Here is a 20,250-nt window from a genome sequence, read left to right on the forward strand (position 1 = left end):
GTTCGGGCGCAATGGACTAAGCGATGCATATTATTCATCTTAGCATTCATGGTTTCAGTCAACGAAAGCGTTCGATATATAGACAGAGATCACAGGCTTCGTTTTTAGGACTCAACGGAACATTATCATAGAGTTGGCTATAAAAACCTTTCACTTAGATATCGGCATAAAAACTACTGCATTGACATAGAATGTACGTGAGATATGATACTTCAAAGATTGGACGAAACCAAAACCGACTCGTGATCAGGCCAGATCAGGATGGCTCGGATCTCAATGGATTCCCGCGCATAATTATCCTTGTGCTCTTCATCCACGAAAGCAGTGTGTGGGCATGCCCTTGCTCTCCCGTGATTGTCGTACTGCTTGAAGATCAATACGTCCTCGGGTTGCTGAGCGTACTTGTAGTACCACCTGTGAACGATCAGCCTTTCCGCCTTGTGAACTTCGCATCATTGTCTTACCGATGAGCGGGATTGTACACGACTCCCATCGACTCTCGGATCTCTTTGAACCATCGATTTTGACGGATCACGAGATCCCGATGGGGCACGGTATTTGCGCCGGCAATCCCGAATGGATCTCTGTAGACTGGTTTGATGGGGCGCCACGCCTATGAGTGTATGTCAGACCATCGCTCACAAGTTGGAATAGCCAGGTTGGGATCTCCATACATTTACAATCATAAAGCGTCCATGCATGATTTCCTCTGTTTCACCTTCGAAGTGGCTGTGCAATGTTTTGTTCGACTGGATGGAAGAGAAGTCCAGATGGGCGGCGCTAACCCTGGTCAGTAATCGGACTGGAAGAGATATCAGTACACGCACTAGACGGCCGGTTGAGGCTTGACACCGCCCTCATCTTTCTTGTAGAGATTGACATGATTTTGATGGTTGTCAGTAACTCTACTACCATGATGGATGATCTTGATCTGAGGAGCGCCGGTGCTAAAATTAAGTTAGCACTGAATTCAAGGTCATCGTTGGTCGGATGAATCCAGGGAGCAAACGTACACTCGCTGGAGGAATTCTGCCATTTCCGGGTAGTACTCGGTCACGATCTTCTTCGTATCAAAAAGGTCATCTCTCGTCTTCATCACCGTCGATGACTGCTTCGCATACACGAAACCGTGCTTCTCGAGAGTAAATTCATGCTCACGGCCGCCGACGTCTTCCACTGTGACTTCAACGGATCGTTTCGGTGGGGTCGGATAGTAGCTGGAGTACCATGTTAGTAAGTGATATCAAGCCAAAGAGCCAACCTACATGTCTCCTCCCTGCCACATATCTTCCTTCCCACCCTTCGCCTCAAGCTGTTTCTTGTATTTCTCCTCATCAGCATGCCAAACGGTTGTTTTCAAGTCACGCCGCTTGTGGACGGTTGGTCCGGCTGGCTCCCCCGCGGTAGAGACGGCTGGTTGAGTTGACATGTTGACTTGATCTTCCGACTGAATGCAGACCGACTTGTTTGAGCTATTAGAGCCATCTTGGATTCATGAGGGTCTTCGTCGATGCTTTTATAGTTCCCGAAGCCAGTTATGGTTGATGGTAATGCTCTCGAATGGAATGTCGTTTAGATCCCTCGTTCGTCGTATACGACGTTCCTACCTAAACGACGAAGACATCGGCAATATGACAAGACCAACTCGCCGATAATAAACCTTACCGTATCGAGATTGAATGCGCAGTAAAGAATTGCGGGGGCCAATAGCAGCGCATCGAACCAACTCGAAGCCAAGGCGACCGCGATATACTTCGGAAGTATGCCGAGAAAAGTAGCCGAATGGAGGTGTGACACCTAACCTCTGATCCTCAAAGCGGGCGGCCTTGACCCTTCGATTGGAGCTATGTGAACTCCCTTAGCAAGAGACCTGCCCGCCTGCTTGTGGAAGTGCGCATGATATTGGAGTAGGATCTCGTAATTCTAGCTACGATCGTACTTGTGTCTTACGACCGTACTCTAGTCTCTAGTCGATGCTGGTACGTGAACGACAAATCGCGGGTCCTTCATTGGATGCCAAAGAAAGTGGCTCTACAGTCTACGGCGCAACGCGGGGCTGGTGGAGACGTGGAGTGGTGGGAACTGTCAACTGGCCAACTGGGAATGTAGTGGACATAATTATTACCGTATGTCGTGGCATTACCAGACCATCCAAGTCGGGGAGATTTACCACACAATCTGGACTCCGAAGTAATAATACAGGTAAATAAGTTAACATGAAGTTAGTCTGGGGAAGCTCCTAGACATGGATTTGGCACCTCTCATGGGATGTCGTCAGTAGCTCCTTGCATCACCACTGCTGACAATTGCACCTTGGAATCCGTTTGCTCTGCTTTTCATTCAATACACTGCTTTTTGCTTTCTCTACATGTTGTTTTGACCTTTGAGCCGTCGCAATTCTAGCTATCGGCCGTATATCATAACCGTTACCTGAAAATGTCATCCGAAGCGCCCACAGAGTCCGGTCATGGTGAGCAGGAACCGCTGCTCGGCGTAAGTGTCTTTGGAGTCTTGGAGATTGCCCGAAAAGCGGTACCTAACGGCCTTCATATTTCTAGAGAACCGGAGATGCCTCACAAGTCGATGGCAAGCCCTTGGTACATAATCTGGTTCTCGGTATGATCCTGCCGCTCAGTGATCTGAGATCTCCAAACCTCATGGCTGACGATTTGGAAAGGAACCGCCATTGTAGGACAATTTGGCATCTGGATCGTAGGTTCTACCGAATCAATTCATCATAGAACCCTATCCTAACTATATTTAGCAGGCTGCTATTGTTTGGTCCGCAGTGTTTTCAAACGATCTGATCTTGTTTTCCGCCCATCCGGTAAGCTCTATCATCCAGCTTCGCTGTAGAATTTGAGTCCAGCCAGCCTAACTGACCTCAAACAGCTATTGAATACTGTACGTGGATTGCCTCATTGACGGAGCGCTATGTGAAAAACGATCTAATCGTGAAATAGGCCGGCTTGGTGCTACTGACACAAGGAGCCTTGATCCTGCAGCCGACACATACCCCATCTCAGAAGAAGCGAGGAACTTACGTACATGGCTTTCTCAACAACCTGGGTGTTGATTGCCTCATTGCAGGTCTCGTCATCATTGAGGTCAACAAGTACAAGAACGGTATCCCGCATTTCGAGTCGGCCCATTCCATCTTGGGCTTCATCACATATGTCCTCATGTTTCTCCAGGCGATCGTCGGGTTCCTCCAATACTTTACTCCGACGGTATTCGGAGGTGAGGCGAAAGCCAAGGCTGTCTACAAGTATCACCGGATATCTGGGTATCTCGTCTTCACGCTAGCTCTTGCTACTGTATGCGCGGCGACTCAGACGTCCTATAATCGGTCGGTGCTCTTTATTCCGTTGTGGACTGTGATCGTTGCATCGGTGATTACGTTGATGGGGGTCGTTCCGAGGATCAAGAAGGAGAAGCTTGGGATCTCGAGTTGAAAGATAGGATGGTATTTGGCGATGGATGGACAGATGGTACACATGAGTGAACGAAGACGATTGCCTTAATTTCTAACACAGAGGAGATGGAGCCGAAGGTGATTAGGGTTTAGAGGGGAGGGTCTTGTACCTGGTCGAAAATGAAAGGATCCATGGAAGATCTGCAAGCTTCGAAACCGGTAGCATCTCCGGTTGATACTCGAGATAGGAGGTTCTTGGCTTCTTGCGGTACCTATCACGCTATCTAGACACGACATGCGGAGGATCTGTATCTCAGATAGAGAATGCCAGAACTAGCATCTAGACTATTATATTCATTCATTTCGTCCAACTTCCAAGCCTCCAGCCAATTCACCAACCTCTGTAGCGAGTAATCTGCACACTGGGACTGCACTTCAGAGTTTATTATTGGAAGTTTGAAAGATTGGATCATCACGCACCAGCCACGCGCCCACGCCCATTGGAATTTGGAAGGGCTGATACTTGATAGGAGCTGCTGCGAGAAGGAATCCTGGCGAAGGTGGGACGAAGTCACAAAGCCAGTAATTATATTGTGGCAACTGGCGTCTGGCAGGTATTAAGCGGTTGGGTCTTTTGGGCCTTGAGATGCAGTAGTGATGCACAGCAACGTGCACTACGACGTGCACTGTCGTCACACTGCACCACGCTCAGGTGCCTGTTCCCGCCACCCAGAGGAAGATCCAACGGTCCTACCTCTAAGGCTCTAACTGTCCATAGTCTATTAGTCTAATCCACCACTCCACCTCTAACCTCCGTCCGTACTCCGTAGTCCCACGGTCTGACGGTCTCCCACATGCATTGGTGCACATGCTAATTACACTTACATGGACCATCCCCCCTATCGCCATTGAACCCAGCGGACATTGTGCACAGAATCGCGACGTGGTCCTGACTGTTGGCCTGACTACATACTCTTTCTTGTCCCTTCCCTCTTGTGATCGAACACCGAGATACTTTTCCATCCGAATGTCGCCATTGTCAGTTCCTCGTGGCAATTTACCTTTTGCGCTGGGTGCAAACACCACACCTGCGCACCGACATATGCCCTCATGACCGATGCGCAGGCCATCGGAATGTCTTCTCCTCCCCTAACCACAAACGAAGAATCAATCCCGAACCCATTGTCGCCGATACCCCCTCCCTCGCGCGGAAACCAGAGTATCGCCGCCCCTCGTGCCTCGAGCGCACCCTCCTGGATCAATGCTTTGCGCCGACCGAGAACCTCTCCAGGACCGAGATCGTCCTCATTCAAATATCAAACGCATCTTTCCGGAGATATCAGGAGGGATTCTGGGTTGGATCCCAGCTCGGCCTCCACGGGGACACACGCGGCATCAGACAATCAGAATTTGACGAAGATCCCCAGCCTCCCAACGATTGTCGTGCACGATGACGAGAGCGGCAGCGGATATCAGAGTCATGGTAGTCGTCATGTCAGTGAAGGGTCCTCATCTGCCGCCGAGCCATTCCTACGCATCACCACTCCGATTCCCACCGGAAATCTTGACGACTTCACAGCCCCAGATACCTTAGAATTTTCAAAGAGGGGAAGCATACTTCTGTCTGGGAAACGCGTGGCGGATGGAACAAGCGTGGATAGAAGCGTGGCGGATTGTGGAAAAAGCGTGGATAGAAGCGATGCCAGCATCGGTAGTAACCCGGTTGAGCTCGAACCAAGGATTCCAACTCCTCCTGCGCCCAAGCAAAGGCTACGGATCCCACCTATTCGAGGCCGACCATTAAGCGGAAGGGTGCTATCAATGGATGATGCCATCCTATCGCGTAAGGTTCGGACTATGTATGACTATGGCGACGAACGAGCTGGAGACTTGGACCGCCCGTACTCGTCATTCTCCACATCCGATCACGGGCTCGTACAGGAGAATGACGGAGAGTTGCCGGATGGGGGGTCGCTCATGATCAATCGGACCCTATCACCAAACTCCGCGCGTCCCGCATCAGCCGCCTCATCATGTCGAGGGAGTCTATTTAAGCGGGAGCCGTTCGAATTAGCTGGAGGGGTCGAGGATTGGGAAGACGTTGCGGAAGGCCAAGTGGATCGGTACGGATTTATCTTACCCAAACCCACCGGTTCTCGCAATTCTTCCACCAGCCCCTCTCCTGATGATAGTCCGGGACTGGTACGTGTTGCCACTTCGCTGCAACTAGCAGCCGAGACGCCACGGCGAAAGAGAACGATTCGACGCTCCCCATCCAGGCAATCCGCGAGGGTTACATCCGCGGACGGTCCCAAACGTCGGGGCTCCAAAAGGTCTGCTCGATCTCCCGCCTCTGTGTACACCAACCACACTGTCACGAGCGTACGTACAACGACCAGCACGTTCCGAAATGCCACCAACCGGTTGCCTCATAACCGTGAACGACGCATCATGGATGAAGCGGGCGACATGCTGACACTACCTCACGAACTTGCGGAGCTTGAAGGAGAGACAGATGGAGGACGAACGGTGTCCTCGATAAACAAGAAAGAGTGGGAGCGAGAGGAGAAGTGGAGGAAGATGGCCAAGGCGAAACCGAGAAGTGGGACAGGTGGTGGCATGGATTTTGATTTCGACACGAAGGATGCGAAGCTCATCTCTCGAACGTGGAAAGGCATACCGGATAAATGGAGAGCAAAGGCATGGTATTCATTTTTGGAAGCCAGTGTCCGGAAGACTAGTGGAGCGCCTACGCATGAAGAGTTGGTGGAGCACTTCCATGAACTTCAAGATGAATCATCGGCGGATGATGTTCAGATTGACGTGGATGTGCCAAGGACGATTGGTAGACACATTATGTTCAGGAGGAGGTATCGCGGAGGGTGGGTTGAATGTTCGCACCGTTTCAGTACCTTGGACTGACTGGTATAGGCAACGGCTTCTTTTCCGTGTTCTTCACGCCCTCTCCCTCTATTTTCCAGAGACCGGCTACGTTCAAGGAATGGCAGCACTGGCTGCAACCTTCCTTTGCTATTATGATGAAGAGAATGCTTTCGTCATGATGGTCAGGCTGTGGCATCATCGTGGCCTTGATCACCTCTACCAGTCAGGGTTCGGAGGTCTCATGGAGTCGTTGGAAGATTTTGAGAAGAACTGGCTTGTTAAGGGGAATGTCGCTAAGAAATTAGTAAGTTTGCTCTCTTTCTGCCTTCACTACGACTACCTACCTCGTCCCATGGGTCAAGACTGTCGAACAGTTAAAGCCGATCAGTATGGCACTACAGGACCAGGACTACACTGACATCACACAGGATGAACTGAACGTTTCCTCCACTTCTTACGGCACGCGATGGTACTTGACCTTATTCAACTACTCGATCCCCTTTCCTGCTCAATTGCGAGTATGGGATGTGTTCATGCTTCTAGGCGATGATCCCTCCAGCGTTACCACAGGCACCGATGCTCAACCATCATTCGGTGGAGATCTTGATGTTTTACACGCCACCTCCGCCGCACTGATCGATGCGACCCGCGAGATCTTGCTCGATTCCGACTTCGAAAACGCCATGAAAACTCTTACTTCGTTCCTCCCTATTAAGGACGAGGAGATATTAATGCGCGTTGCCAAGGCGGAATGGAAGCAGAAGCGGAAAAGGATGGGGAAAAAGGTATGATCATGCTGCTGGCGACACCTCTCACCTCCACCGAGTTGCCTCTGCCGTTTTACACGAACATCTGTTGTTTTCCACAATAGAGCGAGACAATATAATCACACCCACGACATTCCCCAGCAGCCTTGGGACTAGTTCCGACGGGTTGATCGGAGTCCTTACATAAGAACGGACCACCCTGGTCTGAAAGGCATTTTACGAGCTTTTCTTTGGATGCATGTCTACTGGTTGGAAGCATTCATGGGCGTCTCTCTATGAGCTGACCGCCGCCGCTCTTACGATCAACGGCTGCTCGGAACCTTCTCATCGTTCCGGCACTTATTTTCCTTTGTTTGAAAATACCCAGGTAATCGAAGAGCGCATGGCATTATAGAGGTTGGGCCTGCACTGAATCGGACCATTGGGGCGCCTTTCAGTCCGAAGTCCGGATTGACCTTGCACTATTTCAGAAACCACCCTTTCTCGGAGAATGAGAATCTAATCTACAATAGACGTAATAATACTTACACTATAGACATAGGCTATAGCATTGATGCTAGAATGATCAGTCAATCAGTCATATCGTGGTCTTCAGCGCTTCGTTTGGAGTCACTGGAATTCGGTTCAGGCTTCCTGTGAACCATCTGATGAGTTTCCTTCCTAACACAAACTACCAATCGATTAGTCCGTCCCATTCCCGAAAATCATATGCCACTTGCAGCGTCGAAACAAGGAGCGGGTGTCTGACTGCCAATGTCATTGATCCTTCTTCACCGGCTTCCAGTTCAATCGTCATCTCGGATGTCTCCGAGGCGGGAGCAGACCTGCGCAAGAAACACGTTTTTCTACGATCTCCGCATGCCTCATTGGCTTCCCGTGTTGTGTGGCTTTCGCGTGCGCGATGGACTGCAGACAGGTTATGTCGATTGCATCCTGCTTGAGATATTTTGACAGTGAAGGGAACGACTCTCCTCCGTACCGTGTACTATTCGCTCCCGAACTCTCATGAGTGGCTGGATGTATGAAGATCGTCTGCTAGGGTTGCAGAAGCTGCGGAAGCAGTCTCGCTAAGGCCTGTTTAAAATCGTCATGTCTCTTCCCTGGCGACCTCCTTGACCTCACTCTGTCAACTGTCGGTTCAATTCTCCTGTATAGGCTCTGACTCAAGGTTTCAGCTTCCAAGGCAACCGGAACACCCATTTGCGTCGGATAGACCGATGGGAGAATGCCCTCTTCCCTTCATGGATGTATTAACAGGATCTTTGCCGGCAAGGACCTGGCACAGCAGCACTGATCTCACCAATGATAGCTTCCCGGCAGAACACTGAGCATAACTCTTGAGAACGGAGTGGGCGCTGGCCTCCAAGTGCCAAGCGTATCACTGCAGCTCGGTTCCAGCTTAAGGGACTACGTTAGTGAGCAGACGATGCCGCCTTGATTTTTGGCTGCATAAGTGCATATGATCTGTCATATGACGGTTCCTCGCCATATTCGCAAGAGGTGGAGCGGCCGATGTGGATCGCGAAGCACGAATTCAGGCTCGGACACGAGGCAGTAGGACTTGAAATGCATCTTCTCCCATGACCAGGTTACAAAGCCGGCGTCCAAGATCGGGATCTGTGTCGATTGGGTATGCGAATGCATCTCATAATGCTTTTTCGGCGAGATTTTCCATCGATTCCTCCACAAGGTTGCGTGTCGTCCCTCAGATCCAGAATCGCGTCGGGAATCCGACATATCACTGTACTGAGTGGCATGCAACCCAGCCACTCTACCCAGTACACATGTCCAGGCCTCGGCGGGGAATAAATGGCTGCGAAACTTGATGACGAATTGACGAGATCCCCGCATCTTGACTTTCGGACTTGGCGACGATTGATGTTCAACACCGCGCCGATGATTTGGAGTCGGAGATATTGTACTCACGCAAGTCGCAGTATTCGTCAATCGATTCGGTTAAAGTGGAATTTTTGCGATTTAGCGATTATTGACGCGTTGGACTTTCATCATTCCACTGGGACTACCAACGATCTCTAGTAGAGGGGCATACGGAGTATACAGCGTGATCGCTTTCAAGAACGCTTCATTCCTCAAGCTCAAGGGCCAAGGCCCGCTTGATATCGCGATTTACGATCGTCTATTTATGGATGGGAATTGATGAATTGATGGGCTTCACCAATCTTAAATCTTAATGCTGAATACTGGGATGATTCCGATTTGCGACGCTACCGAGTCCCGACGGGCGATGTCCGACATGTCAAACAGTCAAGTGTCCAACAGAACCGCGAAAGGTCCTTGTCCAACTTGAAACTGGCTCCACCTCGGGTGGACAGTTCGAATTTCGAGTACTTTATTCGGACTGGTCAAGCCGTTTCCGATCATCAGAAACGCCATTCCAGATGACTCGGAGTGATGGAGATGAAGGGACTCTAGGAGGACCAGGATTGAGGCCCGTAAAAAGTTGCATGGTGGCGGGACAGGGCTGCGAAATGAAGGATGAGGCGAAATTGGCATCATTTCGAAATTCAAGGACGTATGAAATGTATGAAATCTCCGAAAGAAGCAATCCGGTACGGATCAATACCCGTTCGTACTAATCGGAGAAAGAGACCAACAGCTTCAACAGTCACCTCTAGATTCCGATATCTCCTACCGCACTATGGTCAGGTTCAGCATCAACACTTCCATAGAGAGAAAAGATAGCCTAGGATAGCTCATGGTCGTGAGATGTTGGATCGATCAACACGCCAATTTCCTGATCCAGCATAGACGGGGACGGCACGCATGTACCATGTACGATCCATCGACCATCAATCATCATAAGGGCCGACCGCCGAACACGTTGATAATGCCTGTCGACACGAGAACGCCAGTGACCAGTAGACAGTAATATAACTGAACGGTTTCCTCATGAAGCGCTTCCGAGATTGAACCATCCTAATTAAGTGAATTGGCACATGATAATAACTGTTCCGTTTCAAGTTTCAAGATGCGCCTTGCAAGGGAAGGCGAGATGAGATGAGTGAAATCGATGGAGACATGGACGGCAGACGGTAGTACTACTCCGTATTAACTATTACCTGTAACTACCTAGGAGGTTAGGACCTCTTTTATAATTAGCCACCGATTTAGAATGGATCAGAGGTTCAGCCCAGAAGCCAGAGGCCAGACCAAAATGAAAAGCCGTTGCAGTCCGTTCGTCCGTTCATCGATCCATGGCTTGGTGTCTCGCCAATCAGAAATGAATCCCATTATCAAGCACTCGGATAATTTATTCTTCATTTTTCATGCATCCCAATTCCCCGATTCCGGCTCCATGTTCTGGATTTGGCTGCGAAACAAGCCACCTTGTCCTGCTAATAGCTAGTCTACAAGGTCGACTGCTCATCGTAATCCCTCGTACTAACTTGTTATTGGTGATCTGGACTCCCCGAGAGGTTAGGACCGTTAGGTAGATGATAGTTGACCCTCCATGTCACTCCATCCATCTCCTAAGTCCCCATCCTTTCTCTCCGTCACTCCCATCTCGTTCTTCCTTTCAATTCGGCATTTATTCTTCATTGGTGTCGAGCGGGACCCGACTGCCTAACACCATCCAACGGTTTGGTTTGAAATTAGTCCGCTGCTTCACGAGGACATAGACCGCGTTCTTTGCTCTCCAGTCTTCAGTCTCCACGACTTGATCCCCACGGACCCCTTTCACCATTTCCTGCATCACCACATGTCTTCCAGCCTCCGGGCTTGCATAGTTGCGCCGCATCTCGGACCTTTAGGTGTACAAGGTATAGCGCAGGAGCGCCACTTCGACACCTCTGGGCTCTGATACTCTGACAGTCTGACAGTCGCTGACACACACCACTGTTACCGCTTCTTACTGCATGGTCCCTGGAGATCCTAGCCTTGTCTGGTATTATCGGTGCCTAAATACCGCTTTGAAAGCAAGAATTACCCAGTATCCACGCCAACACTGGGTTTGTCCGTTTTGGAGTTTGGCCTGTCCCGTCTCCGCTTCAATCTGTCGCGTGGCTTTTTGGTTCTGAATGCAGACGGGCTGAGGTGGTTTAGCGTCTGTTTGCTTACCAGTTATCTCTCCCAAGTCCAGGCCGGCAGCTTCCTACCGCTGGGATCCCAGCTCATCACTTATCGAGGACTAGCTTGGCCTACTACGTAAAGTACCGGGCAGTCAACGCCCAACAGGGCTGGTAGACAGCCGTGGACTCTCAGAAAGGTGAAAGCCTTGTCAGGGACCCGTTTGTTTTGCCTGCACTGGTCTGCTTGGGTTGTTGTTATTCTCCGTCAGCGTATATCAGCCGCTTGATTGCCCTGTCGCGTACTTGGAACGAGGGAACGGCTCTTCAATCATCAAGACGGCTTATTGACTGTTGACACTGTTGGTCGCTGACGAAGTCTTTCTTTAAGGCCGCATTTTGGCGGCTGTCCACTCCTTATCCAACCACTTTTTCCTGCATCCATTCCACCTCCGAATCAGAAACACGCCTTCCAGTCGTCACTGATCTGGAGTGATCTACAACGGTGTTCCCATTCCTGTCCAAGCAGCCTCACGACATCTTGAATCGACGCCGCGCCTGCGGCAGAGTCTGTGGGAGTCGAGTCCGTCGATCCTCTCCCCACCACGTCCACGCAACCCCTCCTAGTCGATCTTCACTCTCCTCTACTATCCGTGGATTTAGAAACGGCACCAAAAACGGCTGCCGCAATTGAAGCGAATCATTCCCTTCCCGCCTGGTTCCTGAAACCTTGAGATCTTATTCCCAATCGTTGTTTAGATCTACTGGGTAGGGAAAGAAGAAGAAGGAAGGCGGCTTGCACCAGTCATCTGGGTCGCAACCATCCTAGTTGAGCCGAAATAGGTGGAATTCCTCCTAAGTACTGGATCCCGTCTTTAATTTCCTGTCTACATACCCGCCACAACATTACCTCATCCCCTGCTGTTCACATCGTATAGATCGAAGTTATCTGTATGGTTCGGAGCATTCCCTGTCTCAATTTTGTATTCTTTTCTGGACCTTTTCTACGTCTCATGTTTATCTCACTTGTCTATCCTATTCCTCATCTACTATCTAATCAAAATTTGGTTCCGATGTTCGCGCTTTCCACCAAGATCAGCCTCCATGTTGCTCACTCTCGGACCAGCACAAACAGATTTTGAATTCAAAGTTCCTCATGGTTTCGCTTCGCCACCGCCGTCTTCCAGGTCCCCTTCCCTTCTCTCCAACGGTGGCAGCTCATATCATCCCTTACCGGCGAAGAGAACCTCCGACATGAGCACGCATCGAGGGTTGCCGCCTCCGATAGGCATGGCATTGCCGGATCCAAGTCGAGGACCCCCTCCTCCTGCTCTACCACCATCTCTTGGTCAGATGCCCGCACCGCCGTCCCAGTGGCAGGGCGCGGAAGAGTCAATGCGGAACTGGCTCACTGCAAAAGCCGAAGAAGAGCGTAGGCGGCAAGAGGAGGAAAAGACACGCCAGGAGAACCTACGACTGGAGCAACGGAAGATTGAGCATGCGATGTTGAGAGATTCGATGCAAGGGGGTGTGCCGGCTCATCTGGTTCCCATGATCTTCGCGGGTATTGGAGGCGCCAATCTTGCCAACGTCAGTTTGGATTGGTTGCAACAGTATGCTACTCAGCTTCAAGCTTCGCAGCAACAGCAACAGCAAGTAGCTGCTCAAACACAACCGATTTCTCCAGACAGTCGGAGGGAGCCCCGACTGATTAATCCTCCACCTCCACCACCGAGTTATCCAATAGCGCCTCCGGTAGTGATTCCTCACAATCCCCAAGCTGCTCAGCCAGGATCCTTCTCTCCATACCCATCCAGCACCCTCTCTCCGAGAAGTAGAGCTCAAGTTGCGCCGACATCCGCTCCTCGCCCGCCACCTCCGCCTCAGTCCGCTCTCCCGCGGCTGACAACGGGAGATATTCAGATTCAAAATCCTCCAACAAGCCAGCACCATGTACCTCACACCGCGCATCCTTTACAGTCCGAGCCGCCGTCTTCATCTCCATCGATCTATTTCCACCATTGGGTGCCGCCTACCACGCAAGGTACAAGCGGAAACGTTCCCAATACCCCATCAGGTAATCTCCTAGCGCCCTCAACTGGTCTGCTTTCGAGTTGATTTTGTATCCCCTAATCAACACCGAGTCGATAGCGCTAACTTTCTTTCGTTGAAACAGACTATTCCGCTTCGCCCAGGAAAAGGAAATCCCAAGGCCCCCATCCTCCACCTCCTCCACCTACCTCCATACCCCAATATACTTCTCCTTCATTTTCTCATGGGTCTTCAGCTGCCTCTACGCCGGGACGCAGAGGTCACGGAAGAAATCGATCGGACGCCTCCCGTGGCGAGTTCGCCGGACGAGTGGGTACCGGGAGTCGGCCCCACACGGCTTCAAGCGTGGCCGAGAGTGGCTTCTTCGCTGAGCCCTCATCAGAATTTACCCGAAGACGAGAAAGAAGCGAAAGTGGAAGTCAAGGGAGCCGCAGTGAAGCGGAGAAGAGACGTAAAGTGAACATTCCGACCGGTTCGGAAGAGCGGGGGAGGGGGATTGCATAGCGCATTCCAGGACACTGGTTGGTTGTACTATGCCCCGGAAACGCGGAGCGTTGGCAATGATCATGCCATTGGGAATGGTCCGAAATATCATCCGGCCATATCGGATTATAACTGTCCCCTTCGAGGTTGCAGCCGGATCGGCCGGTCGGTGAACCCCTTCACTGTTTCGGGGTCACGGATTTTGCGTGCAATTCAGCTGCAGCCAATATTCTCGCCAGACTGTCTGGCTCGAAGTATCTGACTGGAAACGTAACGAAGCTGCGTTAAAGAGCACGGTCGAAGTACCGATAACTGAAACCTTTTAGAAGGAGTCCCCTATCCCTCACGATTTCCGACCATACACACCCCTCTCTCACGACCTCGGTTCATTGGTTCTGGTTGGTATTGCATTTGGGAGGAGTCAGAAATCACATGTTGGCGTCACTCGACCACGAAGATTTATTCTTGAATGTTTCTCATCAGGGAGATAAACTCGGGTTTTACCACGGAGGCATCATGGAGATTTTGAAGGAATGGCTGCTAGGTCGGTTCTATCTACAAATAGGGGCGCAAAGAAGGGGATAGTGACGCCTCGAGCCATCATCGGTCGGTAAATTTCGGTTCCGCACATTCTGGAGCGTATCTGGGCATCTTGTCGGCCGCAAGGCTTTTTCTGACTGGAGGATTCCCCCTTGCGCTTCAATTTGAGCATTGTTTCACTTTCTGGCACCATTCGGATCCAAGATATCCCTTTCAACCACTGTATTAGCTTTGGATTTCGGCTCTTGTATCCTGTAGATATTTATACCCTCGCCGAAAGTTGTTTTTATACTTGGAGACTGTTAGTGGACCTAGCATTCCGCTGGAAGGGTGCTGATGGCAGCAGAGACAATAGTATGGTGGGGACGAACGCGATGGGGTTGAATCAAGTCAGTCACCCTGTAGTCATATTCTGTCTAGCCTTGTAAAGGAAAATGTAGTTTATCACGAATGTCAGCCCCGCTGAGCATGAGAAGCTAAATCTTGAATGCTCCAGTCCGAGCCCAGTCCATGGACCAACACGATGAGTTTGTACATCGTTCCGTTGGCTTGAAAGTAAATAACTCGTTTATTTCAACCGCTTGATCCTTCCTCGGACCCAAGTTGATTGTAAAATCCGGCAAGTGTCACCCTAACTTGACACATACGTCCCGCTCCTGAATCCTCGTACCGCCTCCACTGCCGTCCACCTTAGCTTCTGCTTCTTCTCCTCCGCCTCGTTCTCTTCATCCGCAAACGGATCGTGATCATCCGCACCGTCCGTTGCTCCGGCAGCTCCGATCTCCCCCAACATGCTCACTCCTAACCCGCTTCCCACGTTCGCCGCGTTCCTTCCGACGATTTCCCACCGCGCCTCGACGTTTCCGACCTTGACAACCCCGTCTCCCGTGAGGCGCATGCGCAACTTGCGCTGCGTGCCGGGCGCCAAGATTACGTCGTTGAGGCGCCAGTAGGCGAGGTTGCGCTCACGGTTGAAGTTGCCAGGTGGTTGCAACTTGCAGGAGTCGGGGCGTGCAGCGGACGTGTCGAAGTGGACGATGATCAGGACGTTGCTAAGCGTGACGGAAGGGATCGAACCGCCAGCGAAGACTGGGTTGGGCGTGCAATTGAGGATTACGTCCGTTTGAGAGGTTTCCACTCGACTAGCTGGAACAATGAGAAGGGGAGCGTAGGCCGCAAGAGAGTCCGAATCCAAATGCACTTGATACTTAAACGCGACGGAGGTCTTGATGATTTTCGCCAGGTCGACGACATAGGTACCCGGTTTGTCGGTGATCTGCTCTACGAACGTCGGGTTAGGTGCGACCTTCTCGAGGGCCGGGAAATTGTCCAGTCGGATGGTGTCGGTGCCGAAGGGAGCGTTGATGTCGGTAGGATTGAATGCGAGGGCAAGCTCGCCTATCACGTGTGCTTTGGTCACCTCACCCTTTTCAAACCAAGCGTTGACAGTCTCGACAACTGACGTATTCAACCCTGGGCCGTGCATCTCGGGGTGTTTAATAGTGGCACTGGCGGAGCTAGCAAGCGATCGGCCAGATCGAACCGATTGCGTGTCCGACGCGGCCAGATCGTCGCCAAGTCCCTGTCGTTGACTGTGTTTAAGTGGAGATGGGTGCGAAACTTGGCTGCCCTGATCAGGCGAAAGAGGTGCTGAAGCAGGTCCTAGTTGTAAAGGTTCCGTGTTTTGTGTTTCAAGCGTTGGAGATGGAACGTAGATGGTGTTTCGGACATCGCGACGTCCACGGATGGTTCCGGTCTTCCTTGACGGTGCTCCCTACTTGAATTAGCTATCCGATCATTCCGATTTCCACTAGAATCCAACTGTACCGCTAGTAACGCATTTTGGACACTCGAGAGGGCGGTGGCTGCATCCGCCTCTTCTTCAGGGATCGGAGCATTTCGAATCGCAAGCATGAATTGGGACCCATGGACGTCGGATGAGCTGGAAAGGTCAAGATCAGTCATCGTCATACGGCGTTGGCGGATCAACTCACGCTGCAGCTTCCTGTTCAGCTTGGGAGATGGGATCTGCAGACGAAGGTGGAACTGAAAATCCATCCGCATCCCGGGGCAGCTTGACAAGGTTAGTTGAAGTTCCGTAGCTTGCTTCGATCACATACCTCAGGGAGGGATATTGCTTCCGGTTGTACTGGTGCCTGGAGCGGTGAGGTGCTATCAGGTTGCGTTCCGTTAACTGTAGGACTGGTGACGTGAGGCAGATTTGGCTCTCCATTCGGCTTTTCGGACAGAACCGGGCTTGTTGTCATTTCTTGCCGAGATGGAGGGGGTTCTGGTTCGTGACTTGGTAAAGATGGTGAAGGCTCTTCCGGTATGGGTGCTTTGTCCCGATTCCTTCTGCTGAAAGGTGAGAAGCTATGGTGAAGGTTCGAGGCAGATTTTCGTTCCTGGGGCACGGTAGAAGTGTTGCTACTGTAAATCGTACTCTGTCTCTTGCGCCCGATCACGGTCCCGAGACGCTTCAGGCCACTCATACCTTTCCTAGCGGGCATCGATTGTTCTTGAACTGCTGCAGCGGATTAGTCGACATCATTACAGAGCTACTGTGAAACGTACTGGAACCCGATCGCTGACTAGACCCATCCTCTGGACCCGCCCCATGCTGCGACCGTGGAGGTGCAAGACTCGGTTGCCCAGCTGTGGTTGATGGCCTGCTCTTTTGTCGCTCTAGCTTTGGTTTGCCTTCCAGTGCCCTGAGACAATATGTCTTGATTTCGTCCGAAGTGTCGACGTTGAGCAAGGCATTCAAGCACCCCTCAGCAGAGATGCGACTCCGCTCCACTTGATCCACCTCGTGCGTTTGGAATTGTGTCAGGGCGTCTCGAAGGTGATTCCACCTGGTCTCATCCAGCGCCTGCAACTTCTCGAAGACGAATGGCGCGGTCGAGTCCCATTGGCCTTGGGCCGTCTCCATGTCCGCATTTGCGCTCGCAACCTTGTCCGCTGCGACCTTTCCGCCTTTATCTTTGAGCTTCTCTGCCTTTTTGTGGGAGATGTCGACATCTTTGGCTAGCGAGGCTAAGTTGCCGCTGATGTTCGTGAAGTTTTGCATTTCCCGATTTGCGGATGAGAAGTCGCGCAACGATCGCTCCACGTCGGCCTCGATCTTCTTCGCGAGAAGGAAGTGTGATTCCGCCATCGTCTCTGTCGCGGTTATGATCTTTTGCCATGGTGTTGTGAACGTCCTTCCAAGTCATTAGCTACCTGCTAGTCGGACGCTGGCGGAGATGTTACCCTAAATCAGAGGAGTCGTCCGGTGGTTGGCGGCGCGAAAGTTTCCGTAGTCCCAGAGCGTATTGTTCTTCAACGCGACGTCGTTCCTAGACGAACTCGTGTTAGATGACTACCTGATCAGCATGCGACAGAACGCAAGTACCTGGAGCCAATCTGCTATGTCCGCATTCAACCTGGAGACATGTTTGATGCGATCGTTGAGTAACGCAACGGCTTGCGGCGGCTGTAGGCTTTCCTACAATCCAAGAATCCATGATTAGTCTGACGTACACGACGATGCACATGCTTCGATGTAAGCGATATGCGGAAGGAATACTTACCAGCATAGCCGGATATTCCTGGCGCGCGAGATCCATGATGGGGGAGCAACGAGGACAAGAATTATCAAAAGCGAACACAGTCCATGTCCAAGATATGGAGGAACAGGGAGATGTCAACTTCGAGCGGCAGGCATTGAAGAGGATCGAGTTAGATACCCAATTGTGAGCAGGATGGAGGTATGGTAGTGGTTAATGAGATGTAAAGCACACAATAGGTAGGGTAGCTCCCAGATGCAGGTCACCAGGTGATACACGTACGCAAAGGTGTATGGATTAGGAGCGATACTGACATGTACCTAAGGAGTAGTAAGTACAGTGCTTCGTGGGCGAATCCGGGGGAGGCCGACGGAGGAAGTCAATCGGGACTCGGGATGTACGGAATATTCCATACAAGATTAGGTAACATACGACTAGGTAGCTAGCAGACGGTAAATTACAAATTACGATACATCCACGTGCACGGCCAGTGCAAAATAGGAGAAAAAGAAGCCTCAGGCTGCAAGGCGCCAATTCTAATATACCGATGTGGACATCGATGGACAGCAATTTGGACAGCAATTTCTCCACGTCACCCCGAGTTACCGAAATCATCACCACCCAACGCAATCTCCTTAGGTGCATTCAAACAAGCATTTCCATTGACTGCTTAGAGGATCTGTCGTGATTGCATTCTACCTATAGCTTGCCTATCATGACATGGACTCCAGTTCCGACCCTGCCAACATCCCTATTGTCCCAACGTTTTCAGCTTTTCAATCGCTCCTTTTAACAGCGTAACTACCTTGGATAGCGAGCCTTGCGCACCTGAGGGTACCGCCGCTGGCGGGTTGGCTGTACCAGGTGATGCCGGAGCTGCCGGAGCTTCCGGAACTGGAATTGATGGCTTCGTTGCAACAGGTGATTCAGACTGAACAGGTGAAGCAGCTCCTGCTGGCTCCGCTGCGAACATGAAATTGGCCAGCGCCATTGCTTCAGCTCCCATATCATGGTTCTGTGAATCGGGTCGCCTGTTGAATTGGTTAGCTTCTCGGTCGTCCCTCATACATGGGACGCCTTACAATTTATGCTTTGTCAGGTCATACAGCGACGTCATCGTCAGGATGTCTCCTGTCGAAACTTTGACGGCTTCCAGGCACTCGGTATATCCAGATATGGTCTCCCACGTATCAGTGCCGACCGATAGCGCCGAATCTCCCTCATCGCCGCCATAGATCGCATCGGAATGACAGACCAGTGTTCCGTTGCGGAAGACCTCGATGTTGATGGCCCCATCGTGTAGATGCGGTGCTGAAATTTGTCAGTCCAATCCCTTGGAACTTCCGGGAATCATACTAAAGTTGATCAGATAGCCATTGGCTCCTGCAATCCATTCATTCGACGTGAATGTAATAGGACCGTCCGCCGGGGGATCTGTTCCTGTCAGACAATTTATCATGTTCACCGTCGACTAACTTACGGAAGCCAAGACCCCCTTCGCAGCCGTCGATGCTAATCGATCCAATGCCAGAATTAAGCCAGCCGGGCTCACGAGGACCTGGAATATACTCGTAGTCCATGCTGAGGTAAATATCCTTCTCGTACGGATTATAGTTGACCGCCTCCACCATCGCCGTGAAGGTGTCATTGCTTCCAATGTAAAATCCACTCTTAACCTTCGGGTCTTTCGAGGCAAAAACTTGCGGCGACGCATCCTCACCGGTGCCAACGAGAACGGAAATCGCAGGCATTTGGAAACCCGGAGGAACCGATATACCTTCGGGAGCCATCGGCGTACCCTCCGAACCGGAATGATCATGTTGGCGCTTGTTCTTGCGGCCATGCGAATGGCCACCAGAGGGAGCCCCAGCACCGCTCCCCCCCATCCCACCCATAGCGGCACCGCCGAGCGCACCAAGTGAGTCAAACCCTCCCCCTTTGGTTCCGTTCTTGCATCTAGCTTCGACGGGAAGTGTCACCATCGGTCGCCCGATGTCCATCATGATAATATGGTGCGTATAAACGCCAAAACCAGTATCCTGTCGAGAACCGTTCGCGAAGGCCACTTGGGCTTGCGCTCGAAGGACCATACACCCGTTACAGATCCCAGACAAGACGACATTGAAAATGTCGCTATTCGAGTCTAGCTTGAGTCCGGCCGCTGGGTCGTGTGTGGCCTATCCTATCGTCAGCCACCTGGAATCAATGCTTATAGGAAGCAGTGGAACTCTACATTTGAGGACTGCAGCTTGAATGGGCCCCACACTTTCAATTCCCGCTTGGCAGCAGGATCGAACTCCGGCTCCAATGTAGAGATCGTCACGCCCTCCAGTAGGTCTCCGGAAGGAGTATCAAATAAGCCTTGCCGGGGCGCTGATACCGTTAGAGATCGATCAACTCTTAACGAGACCTACTCACCTAGTTTGCGTGGCACCGCTGCTGCCATGGCAAGGATAGGAAGCGAAAGAACTGTGAACGACTTCATCTTGAAAAACGAGAGCGAAAGTCCAGCCCTTCCGATTCAATCGAGTGCA

General features: G+C 51.4%; 6 protein-coding genes across 6 annotated transcripts; 3 read left to right on the top strand and 3 right to left on the bottom strand.

Moving 5' to 3' along the window:
* Positions 1-212: 212 nt before the first annotated feature.
* On the bottom strand, positions 213-1,183 carry P152DRAFT_404086 (uncharacterized protein; the record flags this gene model as incomplete). Its single annotated transcript, XM_033676738.1, has 5 exons — positions 213-414; positions 465-613; positions 675-826; positions 910-947; positions 1,014-1,183. Coding segments are annotated over 5 exons (711 nt in total), but the record flags the coding sequence as incomplete, so codon positions are not given.
* A 989-nt stretch (positions 1,184-2,172) lies between these two features.
* On the top strand, positions 2,173-3,781 carry P152DRAFT_461915 (uncharacterized protein). The gene is made up of 6 exons (XM_033680229.1): positions 2,173-2,493; positions 2,559-2,616; positions 2,678-2,712; positions 2,765-2,827; positions 2,893-2,904; positions 2,964-3,781. The coding sequence occupies exons 1-6, from the start codon at positions 2,437-2,439 to the stop codon at positions 3,453-3,455; spliced, it is 717 nt and encodes a 238-aa protein (XP_033530686.1). The 5' UTR covers positions 2,173-2,436; the 3' UTR covers positions 3,456-3,781.
* Positions 3,782-4,549: 768 nt separating this feature from the next.
* On the top strand, positions 4,550-7,089 carry P152DRAFT_404074 (RabGAP/TBC; the record flags this gene model as incomplete). Its single annotated transcript, XM_033676736.1, has 3 exons — positions 4,550-6,297; positions 6,347-6,602; positions 6,727-7,089. The coding sequence occupies 3 exons, from the start codon at positions 4,550-4,552 to the stop codon at positions 7,087-7,089; spliced, it is 2,367 nt and encodes a 788-aa protein (XP_033530687.1).
* A 5,108-nt stretch (positions 7,090-12,197) lies between these two features.
* On the top strand, positions 12,198-13,649 carry P152DRAFT_468659 (uncharacterized protein; the record flags this gene model as incomplete). Its single annotated transcript, XM_033680837.1, has 2 exons — positions 12,198-13,170; positions 13,270-13,649. 2 exons carry the CDS (start codon positions 12,198-12,200, stop codon positions 13,647-13,649), a joined length of 1,353 nt encoding a protein of 450 aa, XP_033530688.1.
* Positions 13,650-14,436: 787 nt separating this feature from the next.
* On the bottom strand, positions 14,437-18,070 carry P152DRAFT_461918 (uncharacterized protein). The gene is made up of 8 exons (XM_033680230.1): positions 17,741-18,070; positions 17,563-17,655; positions 17,421-17,506; positions 16,743-17,371; positions 16,289-16,695; positions 16,163-16,242; positions 15,996-16,110; positions 14,437-15,942 (listed from the first exon to the last, which is right to left on the bottom strand). The coding sequence occupies exons 1-8, from the start codon at positions 17,774-17,776 to the stop codon at positions 14,800-14,802; spliced, it is 2,589 nt and encodes an 862-aa protein (XP_033530689.1). The 5' UTR covers positions 17,777-18,070; the 3' UTR covers positions 14,437-14,799.
* Positions 18,071-18,599: 529 nt separating this feature from the next.
* P152DRAFT_174848 (uncharacterized protein) lies at positions 18,600-19,983 on the bottom strand. The gene is made up of 3 exons (XM_033674127.1): positions 19,197-19,983; positions 19,073-19,150; positions 18,600-19,027 (listed from the first exon to the last, which is right to left on the bottom strand). The coding sequence occupies exons 1-3, from the start codon at positions 19,804-19,806 to the stop codon at positions 18,795-18,797; spliced, it is 921 nt and encodes a 306-aa protein (XP_033530690.1). The 5' UTR covers positions 19,807-19,983; the 3' UTR covers positions 18,600-18,794.
* Between the last annotated feature and the right edge of the window lie 267 nt (positions 19,984-20,250).

Source organism: Eremomyces bilateralis (assembly GCF_010015585.1).
Source record: "Eremomyces bilateralis CBS 781.70 unplaced genomic scaffold P152scaffold_28, whole genome shotgun sequence".
Classification (NCBI taxonomy): Eukaryota; Fungi; Ascomycota; class Dothideomycetes; order Eremomycetales; family Eremomycetaceae; genus Eremomyces; species Eremomyces bilateralis.